The sequence below is a fragment of the Aquila chrysaetos genome, chromosome 4 (assembly GCF_900496995.4).
Source record: "Aquila chrysaetos chrysaetos chromosome 4, bAquChr1.4, whole genome shotgun sequence".
In the NCBI taxonomy this organism is placed as follows: domain Eukaryota; kingdom Metazoa; phylum Chordata; class Aves; order Accipitriformes; family Accipitridae; genus Aquila; species Aquila chrysaetos.
Genome location: NC_044007.1, coordinates 24,099,353 through 24,122,317, shown reverse-complemented (window position 1 = coordinate 24,122,317; position 22,965 = coordinate 24,099,353). Strand labels below are relative to the sequence as shown.

The 22,965-nt window shown below is 36.3% G+C and overlaps 1 protein-coding gene across 10 annotated transcripts in view; it reads left to right on the top strand.

The window, feature by feature from the left end:
* The window catches only part of VPS13B (vacuolar protein sorting 13 homolog B), a 498,323-nt gene that overhangs the window by 213,877 nt on the left and 261,481 nt on the right, over positions 1–22,965 (top strand). For 7 of the 10 annotated variants that reach the window (XM_041123226.1, XM_030011502.2, XM_030011498.2 and 4 more), the window contains 2 exons: positions 6,475–6,584; positions 21,001–21,148. In XM_041123226.1, the coding sequence (XP_040979160.1) occupies positions 6,475–6,584; positions 21,001–21,148 (258 nt within the window). The remainder of the gene's footprint in view (positions 1–6,474; positions 6,585–21,000; positions 21,149–22,965) is intronic. The other 3 variants (XM_030011504.2, XM_030011500.2, XM_030011499.2) reach the window with 1 other exon arrangement.

Below are 22,965 nucleotides of genomic sequence, written 5' to 3'. Positions count from 1 at the left end.
TGAATTTAGAGCTCCTCATTCTCCTTATATTTACAGAATAGTCAGTGTGATGGTTAAATATATAAACAGGGCTTAAAAGTGAACATGAGGAAATGATAATTGAATGAGATGTTCTTGCATTAAAAACCTTGAAACTAAGGAAGAGGTGCTATGCAGGTCAGCATAGGAATATCACTGTTATGTTTTCAGAGACTATTCAGTAATCATCCAAATAAAGCTGACATTTCTGTATACTACAGCTGCCTACACATTTCCTATTTTTCTTGATTGTTATTGCCTATTAAACTGTTTCCCTGAACCCACGTCGCCATATTCTCTAAAGGAAATTAAAGTTTTGCTCAAAAGAATTTTGGAAAACAAAGCAGCCTTTCAAGATACTTTGTTTTCAAAAACATATAGCAAACAAGTTAAATATGAATGTTCTAGCATTTTTGTGAAAACTTACATCTCAGCATGTCATAATGTTTTTCCTCGGTAAGAAAGACAAAATACTAAATGGACCCAATTCTATTAATATCAAAGGGCAGAGATTATATGAAATAACTGAGGGTTGTTCTCCACGCATTGATTTGATTCACCTTGCTTCACATTGATTTGCAGAAATGTGGCTCCTTGTACTTTAGAAAAATGATGCCTGACATACAACCCTTTGTGTTAACCAATGTATTCGGCAGTTTTGTGGTTTACCTCATTATGTTGCATCTTTGACTATAATTCTATGTTATAATTCAATAATTCCGCATTTGTGAATATTTGGGTATGTGTATTGATGGAGATAGGATGTTTCTTTTCTTTAACCCTAACGATGGCTTATCAGAATGTTCAACTGAAATTAGGCCCACGTGATTTAGAGTTATGATTAACACAAGTCACACCCCTATATTTATTTTTGCTACTAGTTGCAGTAAGTACTTAGCTGTGGCACATAACATCTATGAATTCTGTCCCTGGGTCCTGCTGTCCTGCTGTGTGATTTAATAACTTCACGTCTCTGCCTCACTTTCTCTATTTTTGAAATAAAAATGATGAAGCTGACCTCTCTTGTTTCAGCACTTAATGCTTTTCTGCTATAAACCTCAGTAGGAGAGCTACAAGGTCATGACAGAAGTAGAAGTACATTCTTACTGAATGTTTGTAAGGATCAAAAGCTTTTTTTTTTTTTTTTTAATGAATAGTGTTAAAATATTGTGGTGTTTGTATGCTTGAGCAAAGAATAATTGTATGAAGGAACTGTGTTTGATACTGCAAACCAAAGCACCTTAGTTCATGGGAAAATGTTACTCCACTACTTCTGTTTTAATGAAATACTCTAGTATTGGTCTAAGCAACTAAACTAATTGATCTTAGTTATTTTAAGCACTTAGTGAACATGAAACTCTATAAAGTACAGTAGATTTGGAAATTTGTGTCTGAGATAAAATTGGGATAATGTTTACATAAAAGGCCATCTGTAATCATTCAAGTCAACCTTGAGTAGGGAGACATGCAGGCATATATTTCAGTAGTTAGACAAAATTTATTAACTTATTGTAGCTGGTAAAATGTAAAAATAATTTTTCACAATCACATAAACTTTGATATAGCTTGAAATATCTGTTTCCCTTGTCTGACTAGGCAATTCAGGATGAAATGCAGGACTCCATCTCTTAGATAAGCTGATTATTTTGCAAGGCAATCGTATTGGCTTGTCATTGATATTCCAAAGCGGACAAAAAGGTTGCGTGTTTAATTTTTATGCTATGTAACTGTAATCTCTAACTCCTACTTCAGCTTGGGATATGACTGAAAATGGCTGTGATGCCATAGGATAGCTAATTGGTAAAGCCTGTTTGGAATGTGGGTAAGCAAGCCATTTTGGCAGTAAGCAGAGTAGTAAAGAGCACTCTTTTTCCCTTACTTGACTCCCAGGCTAAAATTAAACAGAGTTAGATATTTCCACATTTAGTGGTTTACAGTGCATCTGTTCTGAGTCAACTAGCAGAAAGGACTAATTACCTATATACTTTTATAAAAAAGAATTCTTCATTTGAGTGTAATATGCAGATCTTCATTTTTATAGTATGCCTTAGTGGAAATCCCCTTCAAAACCATAAGATAATAAGTAAAAACATTATTTCTTCTTTCTCTTATCCTTTAAAATAATTGGATACTAAATTAATGATGCTAACTCAACCTGTATCAGCACCTGCTTATCATTCATGTATCCTGAGACACCTTGGGGTCATGAGCTCACTGCTAAAATAATTCATGGTGCAGTTTATATAGCAAGATGGTGTAATGTTTTCTTTAGTTACTGAGCTACTAAAAATAAACAAAACTTGTCAGAATCAGTTTTTATTGTAGATCATTCCCATTGTTTGTATTTGTGATTGTTCCCCAAAAGAAAGCGTACATTAACTATAACTTAAACTTCCGTTTTCTGTAGAGTTTTTTCAGTTCATTTTATAGAGGAATATCTAAAATGTGTTACTGAAAGTTTTTACTGGAAATAGCAATGTAGATGTGTTTGGATACTGCATATACACAGAGCAGAATTTAGAAAGAATTCTGCCAGGGTGATCCTTTATTGTTGCAGAGATAAAATACATTTTGCTGCACATAAATAGCAAGGCTGCTTCTCAATGTCTGGTGCATCGTAGTATGTGTTAAATATTGAGTTTCAATAAGTAAATTTATGACTGAAATATAATTTTCTACTCTTCCTAGTAGATTTTTTTCACCAAAATGTTGGGAATGACTCAGTAATGCAGTTTACTCTTTCACGAGGTTCTTACATCTCCAAAAAGACAGCTGTTTTCGCCAAGTGTTGCCACCTCCCTTCTCCTTCCCAAAGCGCTTGTTCACCTTTGCATTCCTCTTTCACCATCCTGCTGCCTTCAACCTTTTCTTGAAGCCCTTTCCCATCCTTTCAGCACCACTGAGCATCCCTCAGCACCACCCCTCTGCTGCTCGACTCTGCCCCGTTTCACGTATCCTGCCTTTACCTCTGGCCTCTTTTCTCTGCAGCTGCATTCCCCAGGTGTTCTCTTCTGCCTCACCAGAAGTGTACCGTATGCCCTTCTTGTCCCACTTACTATATGCTTGCATTTCCCTTTCGAAGGAGAGGGTAGGGCTAGAGCCCCAGGCTAGCGACCCCTCTCCTCCCTGCTCCTCCAGAAGCCTTTGCTCAGCACTCAGGGTGGGAGGAGGTGGGGGCAGAGCCAACCCAAGCGCAGGAGGCCCCCGGTTACCCTCTGGGTGCCCCCAGTCCCTTGGGAAGATGAGTGCTATCGCTGCAGCTGTCATCATCCAAGGAAGCTTGTCAAGAAGCTCGTCCGCAGGATGAGAGGGCCGAGTGCAGCTGTGCTCTGCTCCCTCCTGTTCATTCTCCAATGCTGCCCGCCTGCAGCCTCCCCTTGGTTTGCTCCTTCAGGAGAGAGACAAAAGTTGGGAAGGAAAGAAATTATTTGCCCAGACTGTGCCTAGCAAATGACACCATGACTTTGAGGAAATCCTCAAACGTTCAAAGATTATGTGGTGTTGGGTTTGATTCTTACTTTTCAAACCGTTTACTAGATAGATGAAATAGATAACTCTGGCAAGAATTGGGATCTGGAAAGGAAACCTAGTATGGTATGGGACTAAGGTCTGTTTTTTCTGAAATGTAAATTTAATTAAAAGGAGAAAAGGGGAGGGGAGAAAGGAAAGTTCACCACAATCTTAATGAAATCCAGGAAACTCGAGCATCACATTTTGACAGAGACAAAATAGCAATTAATTTTTTTCTTAGACGTGTAAGGAGTCACTGCCGACTTACAGCTTGGTCCTCACATCAGTGAGATCTTACTTGAAAACTGGAGGGGATTCTTACTTCTTGGCATGAAAACACAAGTTTAAGAGCTTTGGGGGGTGGGGGGAGGCAAATCTGAGAAAGTTTTCTTTGACTACATAGTTATTTATTTCAAAGAAAGCTATTACACAGAAAACAACTTTACATAGGTCATTAAACTTCTCTTTGAATATAGTGGCTGAGTAACAAATACAGCAGTAAATTTCAGTAATTCATTGTCACAGAAGTGGCTTGGTAGGAGGCCAAAGTTACCTGACTGTCAAGTTGAAAGGCAAATAATGTTAGCGTATCTGTAATGCTTATCTGACTACTTGTACTGTTTTTTTCATTCTTTTTTCTCCCATACACAAGCTATCAACGACAAAAGACAACTGGAAAAAACCCGATTTTGCTTTCTGTTCTACAGTAATTTAGAGTTTTAGGGGATTGTGCTAGTGTGACTTCACTGAAGTGAGAAGATAGTTTAAGTTCAAAGCATGACGGAATTGTATTGAACTTCTTAGATTTAGCTAACTTTTTGCAGTAAACAAGAAACTAAATTGAGCTACTAGCATCATGTGCTACAGTAACACTTTTTATTTTTATTTTTTTCCTTTTCAGGAGTCTGTTATAAATGTGGGATTTTTTTGTTGACTTTGCCTGTAGGCTGACTTTATTCCTCACTCTTTGGGAGGTCTCTGACTCCCACTTGTCATATCACATATACATTAAACCTTTCATTAAGTATTGCTGACAACAGGCGGTATCTCTTAAAGATGCAGAATTCTCTTATTTTGGCATCCAAGTATCTTATAAAAGCTAATGATTGTAGCATATTCTTTATCAATCCTCTGTTACCTTCCGCTTCCTTTTTCTAGTCTTCTCCATATCCTGCTGCAAGGCATATTCACTGCTCTTCTTACTTGCGTGTTACCCCTTTACTTTATGTTTGACACTGGCTTTGCCTTAAATTGTGGATTTATTTCTAAGGTTTATTACTGACATTTAAAACCATCAGATCACATAGACTAGTCTGTGTATAGGAGTTCCTCACAGTGTGTGTTCCAACTCCAAGCCTGTGCTAGGCAGATGATTTATCTTTGTATATTTCTTGACTGTCATTTTCCCATTTTGCCATTGTACTCATCAGGTTTTGCTTGTATCACCCCAGGTTGGTGGGTCTTCTGCCATTTGGAATTCAGCTGGTTTTAAAATTTTGTTATATACAATAAACTCATAACTTATCTTCCACACACACACCCCCACCCCCCAGTTTACAATTTTGGTGATGTATTATGTGTTTTGAGGCATATGTTTTTGATGGTTTTTGGAAACTATATTGAATTGTGTGACAAGCTTTCTGAATTTATTTGAATTTATTATTAAATTCAGATTGCTGCATAATTATATTGTATACTTTGGAGTAAATGTAGTATGTATTGCTTTAGGAACTATGATTCTTTGAATTACAGAACTACTGTAATTCTCTAGAACTTGGTGCTGGGACCTTCCAGTAACACAAATTTCTTTTTTTTAATTTATTACATTATTTATTTCATTATTTAATTTATTTATTTGTTGTAAAATTGCAAAACTTATGTGAAAAGATAACTGCTTATTACTTCTTGCCACACTTTTTCAATATGATTGATACCTTTGTATTACGTTATCCATTTGCTTCTGAATTTTACAGCTCTGTCATTAAGTTCTGCTGCAATAGATACTTTATCTGTACTGTTAAAACAAAAACCTCGCTGATACACCATCAGATTTTTAATGCAGGTTTAATGGAAATAGTGCTTCATAAATTGGGTCGTAGTGTGCTTCGCTTGAACTATATGCTAACATTTCTGGATATTGAGAATAGTTTTTCTCCTGTTTTGAGCCTTAATGTTCCCATGTAAGTTTTTCTTCACAAGCATAAGAAAACTAGAAGTTTACTTTTAAGAAATGAAGATATAGTAGCCCTATCTTGTAATTCTAGGACTTCAAAAGTGAGATTTGAAGAAAATAAGATATATTGTAAATTAGGATAAAATTCTAAACAGAGCTCACAGTACTGAGACTGTCAGCGTTAGCAGAGTTCAAAAATTTGCCTTATTTTACCTAACTAGTCCACTAAAGAATATTCATGACTACATTTACGTGAAAAATGTTTGTCCTGAGCAGCTTTGGGCAGAACACTAACCTAAAGTAGACCTGTCTATTAAAAGAACCCATTGTCCTAGACCAAGTTTTTCTTTATTGAGGTTGGGGGGAGTCATGCATTATATTCTTCTCTTTCTGTCAAGGGTCTCATTGACTCATTTCTTGCATAATGTTATTGTTGGCTGAGAATCTGAGGAAAGGTGTTGTGTGTATTCAGTTACACACACAACTTCATGAAAACAAACATTTTTCTTGGCAAAAAATTGTAATAAGCACAATCAAAATGCAGTTCTCTGCTTTTTTTTTGTGTGTGTGTGTCCATAACACTGGCAGTGCTGGCAAGTTTCTCACTTTAAAGAAGTTACTGAAGGTTATGTTTTAATTACTCCTCTTGATTGGAAGTCCAATGCAATCAAAAGTCTGCATCAAAGATGATTTGTGTGCAAGAAAAATGAGTATGTATATGGAGATTCTTTAGCAGATAGTTTACATTTTCTTTTCTTTTCTACGGTGTATAGGTGCAGTACTCTTGTCCAGTGTACAAGGATTAGCAATTAATGTTGATCCAGTCCTGTATACTTGGCTTACCTACCAACCTCAGAAACGAGCTAGTAGACACATTCAGCAGGTATGTGTTTTTGGAGGGAAAGGAGTCGGGAGAGGGGAAACTTTCTCTTCCATATATGCCAGTAGTGCATTCTTGTTCCACGTATTTGTTTTCTGTCACCCTGTTCTTTGTACATACTGTTGATCTTGCTTTGAATTATTTAAAATGTTAACTTTTGCACATTAAAATTTTAATTTCATAACTTTTTCATTTATAATGGTTAATTAAAAGAATAGAGAGAATGTTTTTTGACAGTCACTATTCAGTATCAGTATTTTGCAACTAGTTTTAACTACTGAGACCTCATAAGCCTTCTGAGTCTGAATAGTAAATCATGTTTTAACCATTTGGGATGGTCTATCAAGTAATTGCATAACTTGTTATAAAATCACTGCTCTTAATAAAACCCATTTTAATAGGTAGTGAACCATACAGTTCATAACTTGACATAAGTGAAAGCTGTAACAGATTCTGTATGTAATATCAAAACACACAAAGTGTTTGCACACGAAGTGCTCAGAAAGATATGAGAAGTTAAGGCTGTTGGTCTGTGTTTGATGTATTCTTGACCTTAATTTTCAGGCCCCATACTCCTGACCTGGACAGAACACAGGTTTTGTCTGATTTTAAACTTATTTTTTACTGTTGTTTGGCAGACTAGTAGAATGTTCTAAAGCTTAAATTTGTCATAATTGATCAAACTAGTGGTCAGTGTAGCCTGATGTTCTGTCTCAGTTATAAGTGGTCAATTATTAAGTGGCAAATATAAAAATCTTTTGATATTGTCTCATAATTATAGAACACTATGCACATCAGGGAAGTTTCATACTGAGCCCTTGAAGTGGGAGGATGATAACATGATCTGTTTCTTGTGTGTAAATGACCTTGTTAGATAGTGATTGTCAAACATTAATTTGAGTCCCGTTAAGCCCATTCTGCACCAGCACCATCTGAAAAACTTCAGTGTGTGAATTTTTGCTTTATCGCGTTAATAACTTTACACTGTATTTAAATGTGTTGAGTTATTTTTCATTCCTGCATTGTAACTGGAGCAGCACAACCTTTCCTGGTATACCTCTTTTTTAAAACAGACCATTTATTTACTTTTGCCATACTGTTATGTATCTTTCCAAAATGTAATTGAGCCTGGTTATTTCAACTGTTTATATAAAACTCTTCCTTAACATTAATGTGTATCATCAGCTGTTACTCAGTGTTTTCTCTTTTGATTGCCCTTGTATACTGAGTAACTAGAAAGGTTTAGTGACTACATTAGGAAACTTATTTGTCCATGGTTTTAATCACCAGTGGCAAAATTTTTAACCAAATTTTGATTAAGTAGTTATTTTGTAATTTGTGGCATTACCTTATACAGCCTTCTAAATTTTTTTGTGATCTATTTCTGATAAAAATTACTGTATCACATTTCTAATGTTATTAGCAATTAGAGTTGCTTAGTCATTTGAAATTATTTTAAATGTGAATTTATATACCAAACTGTTGAGATCATTCTAGTTTCACCATTAACATAACTGTGGTAATAGACTGCACATAATAATAAAAATTACAATGTCTGTAGTAGTTGTGAAGAAACTTTATTTGAAAAGAAAACTATACCTGTATTAAACTATTCTTAACCAAAGACTTTTTTTCTTTATGTAATACTGTAATTATCCTAGGATAAGGATTCCAGTCAAAGTTATGGCCTTGTATATTACTTATTAGAAAGGGTTTAGCTTGTTACCATAGTCTTAATTTGTATAACAAAATAAAAATGCTGTGTACAACCTTCATAATTTTTGAACATTTAATGAAACAACTGTAAGACATGATGCTTTCAAGCAAGTGTTATGGTCAAAATTATATTGATTGATAAAGCTCTTTTCTTCCTCTATTCTAGCCATCAGTCTTATACAATTGCAACAGAAGAAAATACATCACTTTAGAAGTTACTTTGTGATTCAGAGATCTTAAATGTTAAGATATTTTAAATTTTAATGTCTACCTAATACAATTTCTTGCTCTGTCATTTTGAGTAAGTCAAAATTGTGAGTTTTATCTGAAAACAGAGTCACAAAATCTTTCAGTACGTTTGGTTCTGTATACACATTCTATCAAGTAATAACAACATGAGTTCAATAAGTTAAATCAGATTATTAATTGGGACCACAAGTATAGCCATGTAAACTTCTGATTGCATACAGGATAGGGCTAGGATTGTCTGGCTCCCCACAGAGACAAGTATGGCTTTACATACTGAACTTATTCAGATTTGTTTGCCTTTTAATTATTACTCTGGGATTCTTAAGTTTATAATGACTGTTTGGTAGTACATATATTTTTACCGAAATACTATGTGTAATGTAACTGTGTTGGTGTGGTTTTGTCTGAAAGCATGAAAAGTTAGAAATATCAGAACATACTTAACTTTGTAAGCTGAAATGGGATAGGACAGAAGTAAGCATAAAAGTAAATGTGTTTTTACAAAACACATAAATTTTCCAATGATTTTTCCATAAAGCCATACTGTGTCGTCTTTAAGATTAATGTGATGAAGCCCCAAGAAATGTAATTCTCTTTGGCCTTACTGAGATTTTAACTGGAACAGAACAATGAAGGACTGCTCTGTTGAGGTATGGGAGTACATGCAACCCAGTGAGGACTACCCCTTTTCATTTATTACTGTTAGACTATTGCTAAACCTGCCTCTGTTTGCACCTTGCTTCCCAGCAGCTAATAATTGTAGAACTAGTGTGGTAGCTGAGGCCATTATGTTACTTGGTTTGTACAGATGTTACTTCTTTACACTTTCTCCCCTCCTTTACTGGGTATGTCTATTTTGTACAATTAAGTTGTTAAACTCTTTAACCGTGTTTATGTAGTATCTAGTACACTACGCCACATGGTGTCTGAAAAATGTGATGAATGATAAATGAGGATTTTAAAAGTTTGACTAAAGGTAAACACCAAAAGGAAAGAGAAGCTATTTAAATGGAAAGTTAAGTTTAGCACAATAATCAGTGAATATAAACAGGTTCTTCATATATTTAGGCTAGAAATAAAAGATTTTAAAATCTTGAGTATTAAGACTACAGTAAAGTTTTTTGCTGCTCCTATTATTAGAAGGAAATTTTCTAACTTGTTCCTATATGGAATTTTATGTCTTTAGGAAGAATACATATGACAATTGTTTTCAGGAGAAGGGGACTGGACTTAGTGTTTATCTGAAGAAAATGTTAGAATTCAGAAATTCACTTAATGTACAACCCTTCTACATAGGTTATGTTTCTGTACGGTGTGCAAGTTACATACGTCATTCTTCCTCACGTTTATTTTAAACTAAAAAAAAAAGGAAAATTTGGAAATAGAACTAGTCTTTAAGGCTTCTGCATAATTTTTTTAATACAATGAAGTATTTGGTGCCAGATGCTTTTAGTGAATGGCATTGTAGTGTATTACCTTTTTGTTACAAAGTGACAGTGCATGCCAAAATGTGGCTGCTGTTACGTATTTGAGTAATGATCTGTGTGGTTTCTGTTGTGGCTATATGGTCAGTGCTCTAGGGTAAATGGATGTAAATGTAACTTGTTTATCCATTTTGAATTTCAACATGCATGTATAAGTTTTCCATTGTCCCCTCTGAAGCACAGAAACAATGAGAACATTGCAGTCTAAAAATCCATGAGCCACTCTCTCAGTGCTTGAACAAATCTGCATATTGCTTTTGAATTTCTCTCATGGCTACTAGAAATAGGTGGTGTAGTTCTTAAGTTTCTTTGCTGAAGTGAAAGTGTTGTGTAAAATAAGCCTCTTCTGTATCTGTAGTCTTGTCCGTTATCGCCTCTTATCTAATTGGTGATACTGGACATAGGTCAGTATAATGCCATTCTGAGGGGCATAACTGGATTTTAATCATGAGTAGTAATGCTTCTTGTAACATTTTGTTTGGCAGAAATGAAATAACAAGTCTATATATACAAAACACAAGCACAGAGCTTTTGTTGCATGCTTTTGATGCATGCTTATTTAAATATGTTTGTTGTGAGTTTATAATTTATAAATTTGCCCAGTAATAATAGAAGAAACTACTGAAACAGTTTGTAGTAAGAAGTTCTGCTGTCTGTTTGTATACTGTATGGTATAATGTGCAGCATCATTTCTTTAAAAGGTGATATGGCAAAGCCAATGCTGCTTATGTTTATATTAGTCAGGAATTGAATTAACATCTCTCTTTGAACTGAACTCAAGGCAAACTCTTTAGTTTTCTTATGTGTAAAGTCTGCAAAATCCTATTAATTATTACAGTAAGTTGTATGAGGCCTTGCTCAATAAAGAGCCTGATCCAGTCACAGTAAAAACGTGTTTCTTTGCCTGAAACACAGGAGGTTCCCTCTGAATGTAATGTGCCCATTGCCTCTGGTCCTGTTGCTGGGCACCACTAAGAAAAGCCTGGCTCCATCTTCTTTGCACCCTCCCTTCAGGTATTTTTATTCATTGATGAGGTCCCCCCCATGAGCCTTCTCTTCTTCAGGCTGAACAATCCCAGCTCTCTCAGCCTTTCCTCATATGGAAGATGCTCTAGTGCCTTGATCATCTTTGTGGCCCTTTGCTGGACTCTCTCCAGTATGTCCATGTGTGTCTTGTATTGGGGAGTCCAGAACTAGTCCCAGCACTGAGTAGAGGGGAAGGATCACCTCCCTTGACTTGCTGGCAATACTTTAGTGCAGCCCAGGATACTATTCACCTTTTTTGCAGCAAGGGCACTTTGCTGGCTCTTGTTCAACCTGGTGTCCACCAGGACCTTTTCTGCAAAGCTGCTTTCCAGCTGGGCAGCCCCCAGCATATACTGGCACATAAGTTGTTCCTCCCAAGGTGCAGAACTTTGCACTTCTCCTTGTTGAACTTCATGATGTTCCTGTCAGCCCATTTCTCCAGCTTGTCACGGTCCCTCTGGATGGCAGTACAACCCTTTGGCCCACTCCTCCCATTAATGAAGATATTGAAGAGGGTTGGACCCATTATTGACCCTGAGGTACATTGCTACTTACTGGAGTCTAGTGATCACTAGCCTCTAGGCCCAACCATTCAGCCAGTTTTCAGTCCACTTCACTTGTCTACTCATCCAGCCCATACTTCATGAGCTTCTCCGTGAAGATCTTATGGGAGACAGTGTCAAAGGCCTTACTGAAGTCAAGGTAGACAATATCCACTGCTCTCCCTTCATCTACCAAGCCAGTCATCAAAATGGTATCAAATTGGTCAAGAATGACTTCCACTTGGTGAAACTATGCTGATTACTCTCAGTCACCTTCTTGTCCTTCATATGCCTAGAAGTGGTTTCCAGGATTAGTTGTTCCATCACCTTCCCAAGGATTGAGGTGAGGCTGACTGGCATGTAGTTCCCTTGGTCTTCCTTCTTGCCCTTCTTGAAGATAGAAGTGACAGTTTCTTTTTTCCATTCCTCAAGCACCTCTCCCAATTGCCATGATTGTTCAAAGAACATTGAAAGTGACCTTGTGATGACATCTGCCAGCTTTCTCAGCACTTGTGGGTGCATCCCATGAGGGCCCATGGACTTACGTATGTCTAGTTTGCTTGAGTATTCCCTGACCTGTTCCACTGAGAATATGTCTTCCTTGCTCCATCTTTTCCCCCTCGTCTCTGGGAGCTAGGATTCAAGGCTGGTCTTTCTAGTAAAGACTGAGGTGAAGAAGGCATTCAGTACCTCAGCATTTTCCAATAGGAAAAGAAGCTCATGAGTTTCCTGACTTGATATCAATGTGTATTCCCATTGACAATGAAATATTTTAGCTGGCTCTTTTTTAGCTCTTTTGCCCTCCTGCTCCTTTTCTTTTCTAAACTCAAGTGAACACAAGAAGTTAGTTAAGCTTGTGTGTAATACTTAGACGATTTATACATATTTTTTGAAAATGTTTTATGTTGATTTCATATGTAAAAGCTCTGAATAGAAGAAAATACAGTTGTTTAGTGTCAGAAAATGCAAAGAAAAACATGGATTGGTAACAGAGACAGGAAGAGGTAAGGAAAAGCTGTTTGTTGTCATGAGAGTATTTTCACCTCATCTTCAGCTGATGTTCTTTCCAGATAATTAGTGTAGCAAGTATTACATGCTGCTTTGTCTAGAAAGAGACACTATTGGTAAATCACCTTTCCTGTTTGGAGCACTGTACTGTGTGTACGGTGTTCAGTAATTAACACCAGAAAGCTTTACCAGCTAATGGGCTAAAAACCAAAAAACTCAGAACACCCAGACACAATATATATTAAAGTGGCAGCAATTGTTGGAATTAATTTTGTTCAGTTATATTAGTTTTTTCTTCAGTAATACTGAGATGAAATAACTTGGTGCAGAGTCTTGGTGCAGAGCAAGGGATAAACTTTATAAATCAAAATATTGTAACTTAAAGTTCAAAACTTATTTTCAAAATCTTGGTTTTGACTTGTAAGCTAGAGACATCTTAGAGACATTTTAATTCAGCACCTTCTGAACATAGTGCCTATTAAGATACTTACACCAAATTGGTAGTTTAAAAGAAAAAACACAACAACCAGAACTTGCTAGAATCATAGAATGGTTTGGGTTGTAAGGGACCTTAAAGCTCATCTAGTTCCAACCCCCCTGCCATGGGCAGGGACACCTTCCACTAGACGAGGTTGCTTAAAGCCCCATCCAACCTGGCTTAATGTATATCTTAAAAAAGAGTGAATTTCTCCTGCCATCTTGTTATTAACCTATTATGTGACAGTTCTAATGGTTAATAGATTAATTCTAAACATTTCAACACTTAATATGGCAAGAATAAATTAAAAAATACACTTTTTGGTTTGTTCTCCTTTAGTTCAAAACCTGAAGAACAGGTGAAAAGCATTTTGGAGACAGTTATTCAATGGTAAATTTTTTTGTACTGACATTTGGTGTGTTATATCTATGAAATGGAAATACTAAGAAAGGTTTAAAGATACCAATATATATAAAGAATATTATGTTGGACATGGGTAAATTTTTTGAATGTAAATGTTTTGCTCTTCAGCTTAATTCAGATTAATTCTTAATTTTAAGAATTAATGCATTAAGAAGAAAGCTGATAAAATGTAATTACTTTGATTTAGATACAGTCTGTGTGACTGCTCAAAGGAAAATTAGTATGAGCCAGATATGTTGCACTCCATCCATACGTTCCGCATCAAAATTGCATATTTTACATTATCTGAGTATTTGTGAAATATGTTTTTGTTACCATGATTTTTTTCAGTAACTGGTAATAATCCATGAAGTTGGAGCAGCAAATTCAAAAGACACCTTACATACCCTGCTTGGTGATTGATGAACCTATGCTAGATTTTAAGCAGGGTTTAAGCTGGCACAGAAGTTTGAGTTGATTTTTTTTTTTAAATGTTCATGTAGGTGTCGGCCAAAATTGGTGTCCATTTTTTTAAAATACTTCAGTCTGTATGTACTGTTTTTGTAAAGTGAGCTGTATGTGTAGTAGCAGTAGATGTGTTAGTGTAGTATTTGCACCAGTTGGTTACTTGCTGCTTTCTAATAGTTCTTTAACTCAGCGTATCTGTAATATATGCTTAAACCCCTGGTGTTTCTTTGGTCTGAAAGCCCTGTTGAAAAGATATGCTCTTTAATGCTTTATGAAAGGTTAATTTGAACAGAATTTGGGAAGGATACCGCTATAGAGAGTGACTTCTTGTATGTATGCTATTTACTGCTTGTTAACATTGCCTCCCTATTAAAAAGCAAAACAAAGCTACATTTAGAAGCCTTGTTTCCAGTAATTTAATATTTTATTTTTACAATTTTTTGGAAGATTTTTTCAGATGTGGCTTGTGGCAGTGAAACTTTGTTTCTAGTAATTTTTAAGTTTTTTTTAATATTTTATTTAGACTATTTTTTGAAGATTTTTTTTAGATGTGGCTTGTTTTATTTTGGTAAACCATTAACCACCTCCCCCTTCCCAGCCATTGATACAATACACAGATACCATTCGCCTAGTCTATGGACCACGCCTGTAAAATGTCCATCAAATGTCCACAAAAAGTCCATTGAGTTCATTTAGTCTATGACTTTGGGCTCCATCTGTTACAGTGGTCACTCAGGACAGGAAAGGTGGTGTGTTGCGTTGAGTTATTGGGCACCAAAGCCAGCTCAGGTCGGGTCACTGCTGCACTTGCACTGCTCTTATAAGGCTTGTCCTCCATTGGTTCAGGTGGTTTCTGCTATAGTAATTCCTCCGGGGTATACCTGCTGCAGCATAAGCTTATCCACAGCCACAGTCGCTTTGAGGTGCACCTGTTCCAGCATGGCCTTCTCCATGGGCCAGAATGCCTTCAGAGATATACCTGCTCCAGCGTGACCTTACGCACAGCCACAGTCCCTTCAGAAGTAAATCTGCTCCAACATGGCCTTGCCCATGGCTGCAGTCCCTCCAAGGGTGTATCTGCTCTGTTGTGGGCTTATCCATGGCAACACGCTTTGACGCGCCCCAGCATGAACTCATGCACAGCCACAGATGGTTCCAGGTGTACCTTCTCCAGCATGGCCTTATCCTTGGGCCACAATCCCTTCAGAGGTATACCTGCTCCGGCATGGGCTTATCCATGGCCACAGACACTTTGGGGTGTCCTGCTCCCACGTGGACTCATCCACAGGTTACAGTCCCGTTGACTCAAGTTCACACTGGAGTTCCAGCCTGTCCAGTACAACAGCACAGAAACAGCAGCTATGTCCTGACCATCTTGCCAGCTGGCGCACATGGCCATCGCTGTTATCAAAATCTTCCCAGGAGCAGCAGAGTAAGATGATAAGCAGTACAGCAAGCAGCGAAAGCAAAAAGCAGCCACTAATTGAGCACAAGACTCTAATTTACAGGAAGGCAAGCAAGCACCATGGCAAGAACAGGAGCCTGCCAATTAATAGCTAAACATCGATAACAGCTATAAATTTGATCTAGCACATTCCAGTCAAATCTGTCATTATCTTGAACGTTTCAAGCCCCACGTTGGGTGCCAAAAAGGACTGTCGTGGTTTAACCCCAGCCAGCAACTAAGCACCACACAGCTGCTTGCTCACTCCCCCTAAGCAGGATGCGGAGAGAATTGGAAGAGTAAAAGTGAGAAAACTCATGAGTTTGAGATAAAGACAATTTAATAGGTAAAAGCAAAATCCGCATGCGCAAGCAAAGCAAAATAAAGAATTAATTTGCTACTTCTCACTAGCAGGCAGGTGTTCAGCCATTTCTGGAAAAGCAGGGCTCCATCACACATAACGGTTACTTGGGAAGGCAAATGCCGTAACTCCAAATGCCCTTCCCCTTCCTCCTTCCCCCAGCTGTTATTCCTGAGCATGGTGTCATATGGAATGGGATATCCCTTTGGTCAGCTGGGGTCAGCTGTCCCGGCTGTGTCCCCTCCCAACTTCTTGTGCACCCCCAGCATACTCGCTGGTGGGATGGGGTGAGAAGCAGAAAAGGCCTTGACTCTGTGTGAGCACTGCTCAGCAATAACTAAAACATCCCAGCATTATCGAACACTGTTTTCAGCACAGATCCAAAACATAGCCCCATACTAGCTACTATGAAGAAAATGAACTTTATTGCAGCCAAAACCAGTACAGCTGAGTAGGTAAATTACAGAATTGGTCATTAGCAATTCAATTTAATCCATTTTTTTCCTTAAACTTTTTTTCTCTGCTTATTTTCTCTTTTCTCTACCATTATCTTTAGTAATTTTACTGTGTTATAAAATCCTTTCACTGCTTTATGGAAAGCTCATTGTGAGCTGAGGGTATTACCAACTCTTGATGGCATGCCTTGGGCAATTCTTCATACAGAGGTCTGTACCAGAGGTCTCTCTGGAATGTTTGCCTAAGATGAAATAATTTTATCATTATGACTTGGTTAGTTGACTCATGTAGAACAAGTAATTCCTCTAATTTGATCTGGTTTAGGATGACTTTTGGAATATTGCAGATCTTTGTGTCTTTAAGAGCCAAACACTTCTGATAATGAATGACAATGAATGAATGACACAATGTAAGGGTAAATTTCAGTACCCAAACTTAAGATTTTTCCATGTTGTAGCAAAGTTGGCTGTTGAGGGTAGAGCTGTGTTGCCTTTCCTTAGTTCTAGTTTTTCTCTCGTACCTTGATCAATAGCAGGAAAGACTTCGATAAAAAAAGCATGTTTCTATGGTAGGCATAATTATCTTCTTGGTGTGCATAGATTTCTCAAATTATAATAGATTTTGATTTCTGATATTGTTTGCAGGCCAAAAGCACTGTGTTTATCCCTATCAGAATCTGTCACCTCTTACCCCAAGGAACACAATTAAGTTTCTGAAGGATGTAGGAATAAACTTGCTGCTTACTTAAGGAGCTAAAGCTACGTGGGACTTGAACCTTTTATCTTCTACTTTCAGAGGACCCTTGAAACTGGTGATAGAATGCTTTTATAGCATAAGTTTGGAAAGATTACAACTAATCAGTGGTTGGTCTTTTATCCCAGCAGAGCACTTCTCTGAGCATACCTGAAATTCCTACCTGAAGCAGTCACAGAATTTCATTTGAATTAGCAAGTTCATCTGCCAGGAAAGAAGGTGCTTTTGTGAACCCCAGGCATTAGGCATGCCTAATCTTTTTAATTAGGAATTAGTTTTAATTCATGTAATTTTATTAATTAATTTATTTTTAATTGGGAACTAGGCCTAATGCCTAGTTATGCTTGAGCTTTCTGAAGCAATTTAGGTGTGTGCTTATATTATTAATCTCAGAAATTAAAACAATGAAATGTAACTCTGTAGTCAAGCAGCGATTTTGATTTCGTGATATTAGAACTTGTTACAAGGTGGGCAAGGTAGATCCTCCTTGCTGTTGGAGCTCATTCTGGCACAGCTTGGGCAGTCTTGCAGCATAGGTAAATATTCTCCTCTGAGTCAGGTAGTGATTGCATGACAGTGATCTTAGATGTTCACAAAACACCATGTCTTGAGTAGAACTGCCATCTGTCCCCATTACAAAGACTTAGCTGATTTTTTACGTTGACATGTACACATCAGTCTGTGTGCACGCAGCATCCACTGTATAGGATAGATGGCTTTGGTATCATTTCAAAGATGGCAACCCATATCTGGTCTGAGGCTTCTGAATTCAACGTTTTACAAGCCAGTGCTTCATTTTTTTCCTTTTGTAATAATATTTAAGTTCCTGTCTTGGAATATTCTTTTGCCTTTGGTTTGTTATCAGGGAGGTGACTCTATAGGCATCCCTCAAATGGAAGTTACTTGTCTACTCAGTTGGTCAAGCTTTCTTAAGAATGCATTTCTCATGTTCCCAGATCTGCCTGCATCCTCTTCAGCCTCACACTCATGGGAAGTTATAATTCAGAAATAAAATATTTAATTACCGAAAATCCCAAATAAAATAAAATATTAATTTATTCTACCTGGGGCAAATTTCCACTAGCCCTCTTTACAGGATATTTTAGGTTCAGTTAGTTGGCATATCTCCAATAAATCAGGAAATACTTGGGGCTTGGTGGTTTTGGCAGATTGGTTTTTAGCTATTATTGTTCTGTGCCTTTCTCTGATTTTAGATCTTTATCATTTCCAAAGTCATGTTGACTGCACAGTATGAAGTAAAATAAAAAATATAACCTTTATCTGTTGATCTATTTACATACATAAATAGCATATACATATGTGTGTGCTTTGTGTACACATACTTAACATGGTGTGTAATGTGTTAGATTATTTGTGTCAATAAAATCTAAATTTGGAAAAGGATGGCTTTCCTGTAGTTTTTCAGCCACTGCTTTAAAAGTTAATTGTAATTATTATACTGGAAAAGTAGTAAATTTTCTTATTTTGAGTACCATGAATTATTATTAATATAGTATTCAGTGTGTAATAACCACAGAACATTATTGCATTGATAAAACTGTGGTCAGTATTCTAGAACAGAATCTGATTTTGACTTTGTGTCAACAAAAAACCCTCATATAAATGTTGCCGTAGTTCCATAACTTCATTAAATGTTCTTTATCTTCTTTGTAACACTACCAATTAGTAACCATAAAGCTTACATCCCAAGTAGGTGTGTTAAACTTTACTATGTATTACTTTATAGCTAGCTTTTTGGATCCTTGTGATGAAATGGTTATGATAACACTTGCCTGCAATGTCTCCTTTCCCATCAGATTCATCTTCTCATACAGCTGTGGGGCTCTTGTCATCTGCTGTTTCCCAGGCCACAATTTCCTCATCAGTTTGTGGCTAAAACCCAAATCTTGACTATCCTTTTCCATCTTTTCCACTGATCTTTCATCTTCTGCATTCTTTTAACCAGAAATCTTTTGCCAAAATCCTGACAAGATTGTGCTGGGCGTCATCAACAGCAACATCAGGCTTGATTTCAGTGAGCAAAGATGAAACAGCTGTTTCATTGTCCAGATTAGCACTCAAGCACTCAATATTTGGTCATAATTTTTTCCAGCTTTGTCTGGCTGTGATAGCCTTGATGTTTTTCACTATATGAGTAGTGGTGTAACTTACTATTATTATATTTTGCTGATCCATTTCTTCAGTGGTTCAGAAATAGATACTGCTTCTTCAGACAGTATTTCCATCCTGTTGTCTTTTGTGCTGTCTTATATTGTTTGTGTTGATTATTCAGAAACTCTTGCTTCACTTTGGCAAGTCATTGTTCTTGCAATGTTACATCCAGAATTGCCAAATCATGGCTCAACAGTTGCTGTCATGGGAAAGCTGCAGACGGCTTTGTCTTACGAAATGTTGTATCAGATAAAGTGCTAAATTTTGAAAACAAGTGATGTAAAGTGTCTGACGAAAGTTTACAAAACTTCAGACTCTCTCTCCTTATGCATGTGGAAACTTTTTGTGTGGTGTAAAACTTGTCTTTTCAAAGCTGATGGGTTTTTTGTTGTTGTTCTTATGGCTAGAGGACACCAAAGTGGCATGTTACTATATTCCAGAATGACTTTTTAGTGCTTTTGGAGGCAAAGCTGATGACTGTACGTTCAGAGCGGGGAGGAGAGATGAGAGTTCTGCTTGCCATTGACATTAGTGTTTTCCTATTAACTTTGCATACCACTGTATATAGAAGTTGATTGTTTTCACTGGAGTAGGATTAAATGGTTGATTGTCTTTCTTATTTTAATTTACTTTTATAGTGGAAAATGGTGAAGGCGTTTGGAAGTCATTCTCCTTCAATTAAATGATTTTTCTGTTTGTTTTGGGGTTTTGTATGTGTGCACGTGTTGCACACTGCTTGATTCAGTGATCTGTTTTCTATTGGAGAAAATTTACAAGCACATTGCCCGCCTCACACGCATTTGTTTCCCACAGAGATTCCTAATGCAACGTGTGAGGTTTCTCATTACCCAGCTATACGGATTACATTTTCACTCCAATACCAACAAAATTAAATTACACAAAAATTGATCAAGATGCATGTAATCCTAGTGTCTGATCTTTAGAAAAAACTTTTGTCCTCTTTAAATGATAACCCTCTGCAAAATCAACGGTAGAAGTATTCTGCTTTTGTCAACTGGGATACATCTACAATTTATGTAGCAGCTAATGCTACAGGAAAATGTTAATGGCCAACTGTACAGCAAAATTGAGGATCCAGGTTTTTTAATGGTTTTGTCTTTTCTAGCTTGCATTAATAAAAAAAATAACAACAAAGCCAATAGACTGTATTCATTTGTGGACCTCCAGTTCCAGAACCTATGTGGATTAATACACATCACTCTTTTCTAATCTTAAAATAGGGGTGCAGTCCTTCAAACTAGTTTTTAATGCATTCAGTTTTGTTTAACAGTGTCATATTCTGAGCAGTTTTTGATTTATTTGATATGCTTGAAAGACAAAACAATTCAAAATCAGTAGTGGTCAGAATTAAATTATATATTTAAAACATGAGAAACAAATACAATAATATATAAATAACAATGCATCTTTTCTTTTGAAGTTTAATGAAGGTTGATAAATGTCTTTGCAAAACTTTGGGATCTTCATATCTGGCTAAAATTTTCCAGTTTCCATTAAACATTTAGATAATTATTTTGCTTTGGTGATCATCCAGGTTTATTCATGTGCATCTTGATTGGCTGACAAGCATGGTATTTAAAGTTAATAAATTATATTTTACTTTTTTTGTTATCGTAGAGCTTTTTCTCAGACTAACAGTACTAAAATAATTACAAGTGCAAGTCTGAATGCAGCATTTCATAATTTGTTTTCAAAATATATGTGCTCTAATCATTGTTTCAAGTTGTCTTCTATACATTTCAAAATATGTAGTTTAAGACATGCTTCTCATGACAGTGTCATAATTCAATATTAATAAGTTTTGGTTTTGAGTGGTTCACAAGGCGCTTCTTTTTCTAGCAGTCTGTAGGAACTGTTCCGCTTGGCGTGTCAGTAACTCGAAAAAAAGAGGATGAAGCATCAGTTGGAAGTGCACCTTTGGCAAGGCAGCAATCAAATCAAGCCTCTGAGTATGCCAGCAGTCCTGTCAAAACAAAAACAGTAACAGGTATGATCACTTAATTGGAACTAGCCATTCTGCCTTTGCAACCTCCCTCAATAACATGTGTCCACAATTGAACAGCATCACCTGTGCAAATACTGTGGAACAACTTTCAGTTTTAAAGAAATAGTCCCCAGAAAATTACAACTTTTTAAAGTAAAATAATCAGACTTACAATTTTGAAACATGTATTTAATTTTCTTCTCATTTTCATTTAGGTACTACCTTTGGGACCCTGATAGTTTTATGTAACACATTTTCTAAAACGAGATTGAGGAGATGTGCTTTCAATAGAATATCTGCTATTTGCCTTGATATGTAATATTCTAGTCCATAATTTTATCAGACTTTATACACTGTGATTAATCTCTTTGATTTCAGTCAGTCTGTTCACATTGCTTCAAGTCTGGCATGTATGGAAGTCAAGATTTGTGCATAAACAGTTAAAATTGACTGTTTTAAAAAAATCACTGTCCCATAGAAAATGCATTTTTTGGCACTTCTGTTTCTGGAATTCAAGAAATTATTAAATTTCAGAATATTTTCTGGCCACTTAAGGTGCTAAAGTTAAACTTTGTTATCACTAATGAAGATGATATGGCTTTCTGGGATTTTCTGGGCTATTTATTCATGTAGTACTGTCTGCAATTAGTAAAGTAGGAGACCATCCAAAAAAAAGTGACTATCCAGCTGAGACTTTTAGTAAACCTTCTGAAATACACTGAGCAAATTCTCTTTTCCTTTGCATTGGTGTTTATTTCCAGATAATCATGAAGTACTTCAAGATGTTGTCTGCTGAAACTGAGATGACAATCTTGTCTATTAGTGGTAGGGTTAATTGTTATTTTGAGACTAAAAGGGACTAAAACCAGAAAATCTGCTTGCTGAATATTATGTAGGTTGTCATGTTATCATTGGTAGTAAAATAATAGATTCATTTCAAAGATTTCTTTCTATTACATTTAGGAATATCCTTTATTTTTACCATCTATCCTTTTATTTTTACCATTCATTTATGAATTTCCTTTATTTTTGCCTGTAATGAAATGATTGTACTAAGTATATTCTTCTTTTAACTATATTTATAATCTGTTCTGCTATATCAACATCATAAATGATGTGATTTTTTTCTTCTTGAGGTTAATTTTACCTGTGCCTGTCAACAAAGGACAAAGGTGTAATTCACTAGAGAAACTTTTGTAATTTGAATATTTGACATTCAAAACCAGCTATTTGCATGAACAGATGCTTAGGTTAGTTTGTGTTAATTACCAATTTATGAAAGTATGCATGTAGTTTGCAGAAGTAGTTTGTACTTCAGTTTTGAAAATTAGTGTCCCAGTCTGGTACCTGCTCAGCTTGGTAGCCAGTTTTGATCTTTAGCCTTTGTTAATCTGAACCTTGAGTATTATCTTTTCTACAGTAACAATCACACCGGAACAGTCTACTAAAAGAAAATATTATTGTTGAAAATCTAGAAATGCCATGAATATCAGTTTTGCTTTTGTTTTCAGTTTTGTGTGTGAGAGTGTAGGAATGATAAAATAAAATGATAAATTATAAATAACATCCTAAAAGCTAAAGAAGGATTTCTCTGCATCTCAGCTGCTTCTACTTTTTAATTTGAAGTCAATACCAAGATGTGTTTTCAATTACTTAGTACAACACACGTTGCTGCAAAAATGAAAAGTTCAGTTTTAGGTTTCCTTTATGTTAGCTACCACTTACTTTGCTTATTCAGTTTATCAAATAAGTTTAGCCTATATGTTGGGGGGGTTTGTGATTAAGCAGGTATTTGGCTTCTCTATAAAATAATTTCATGC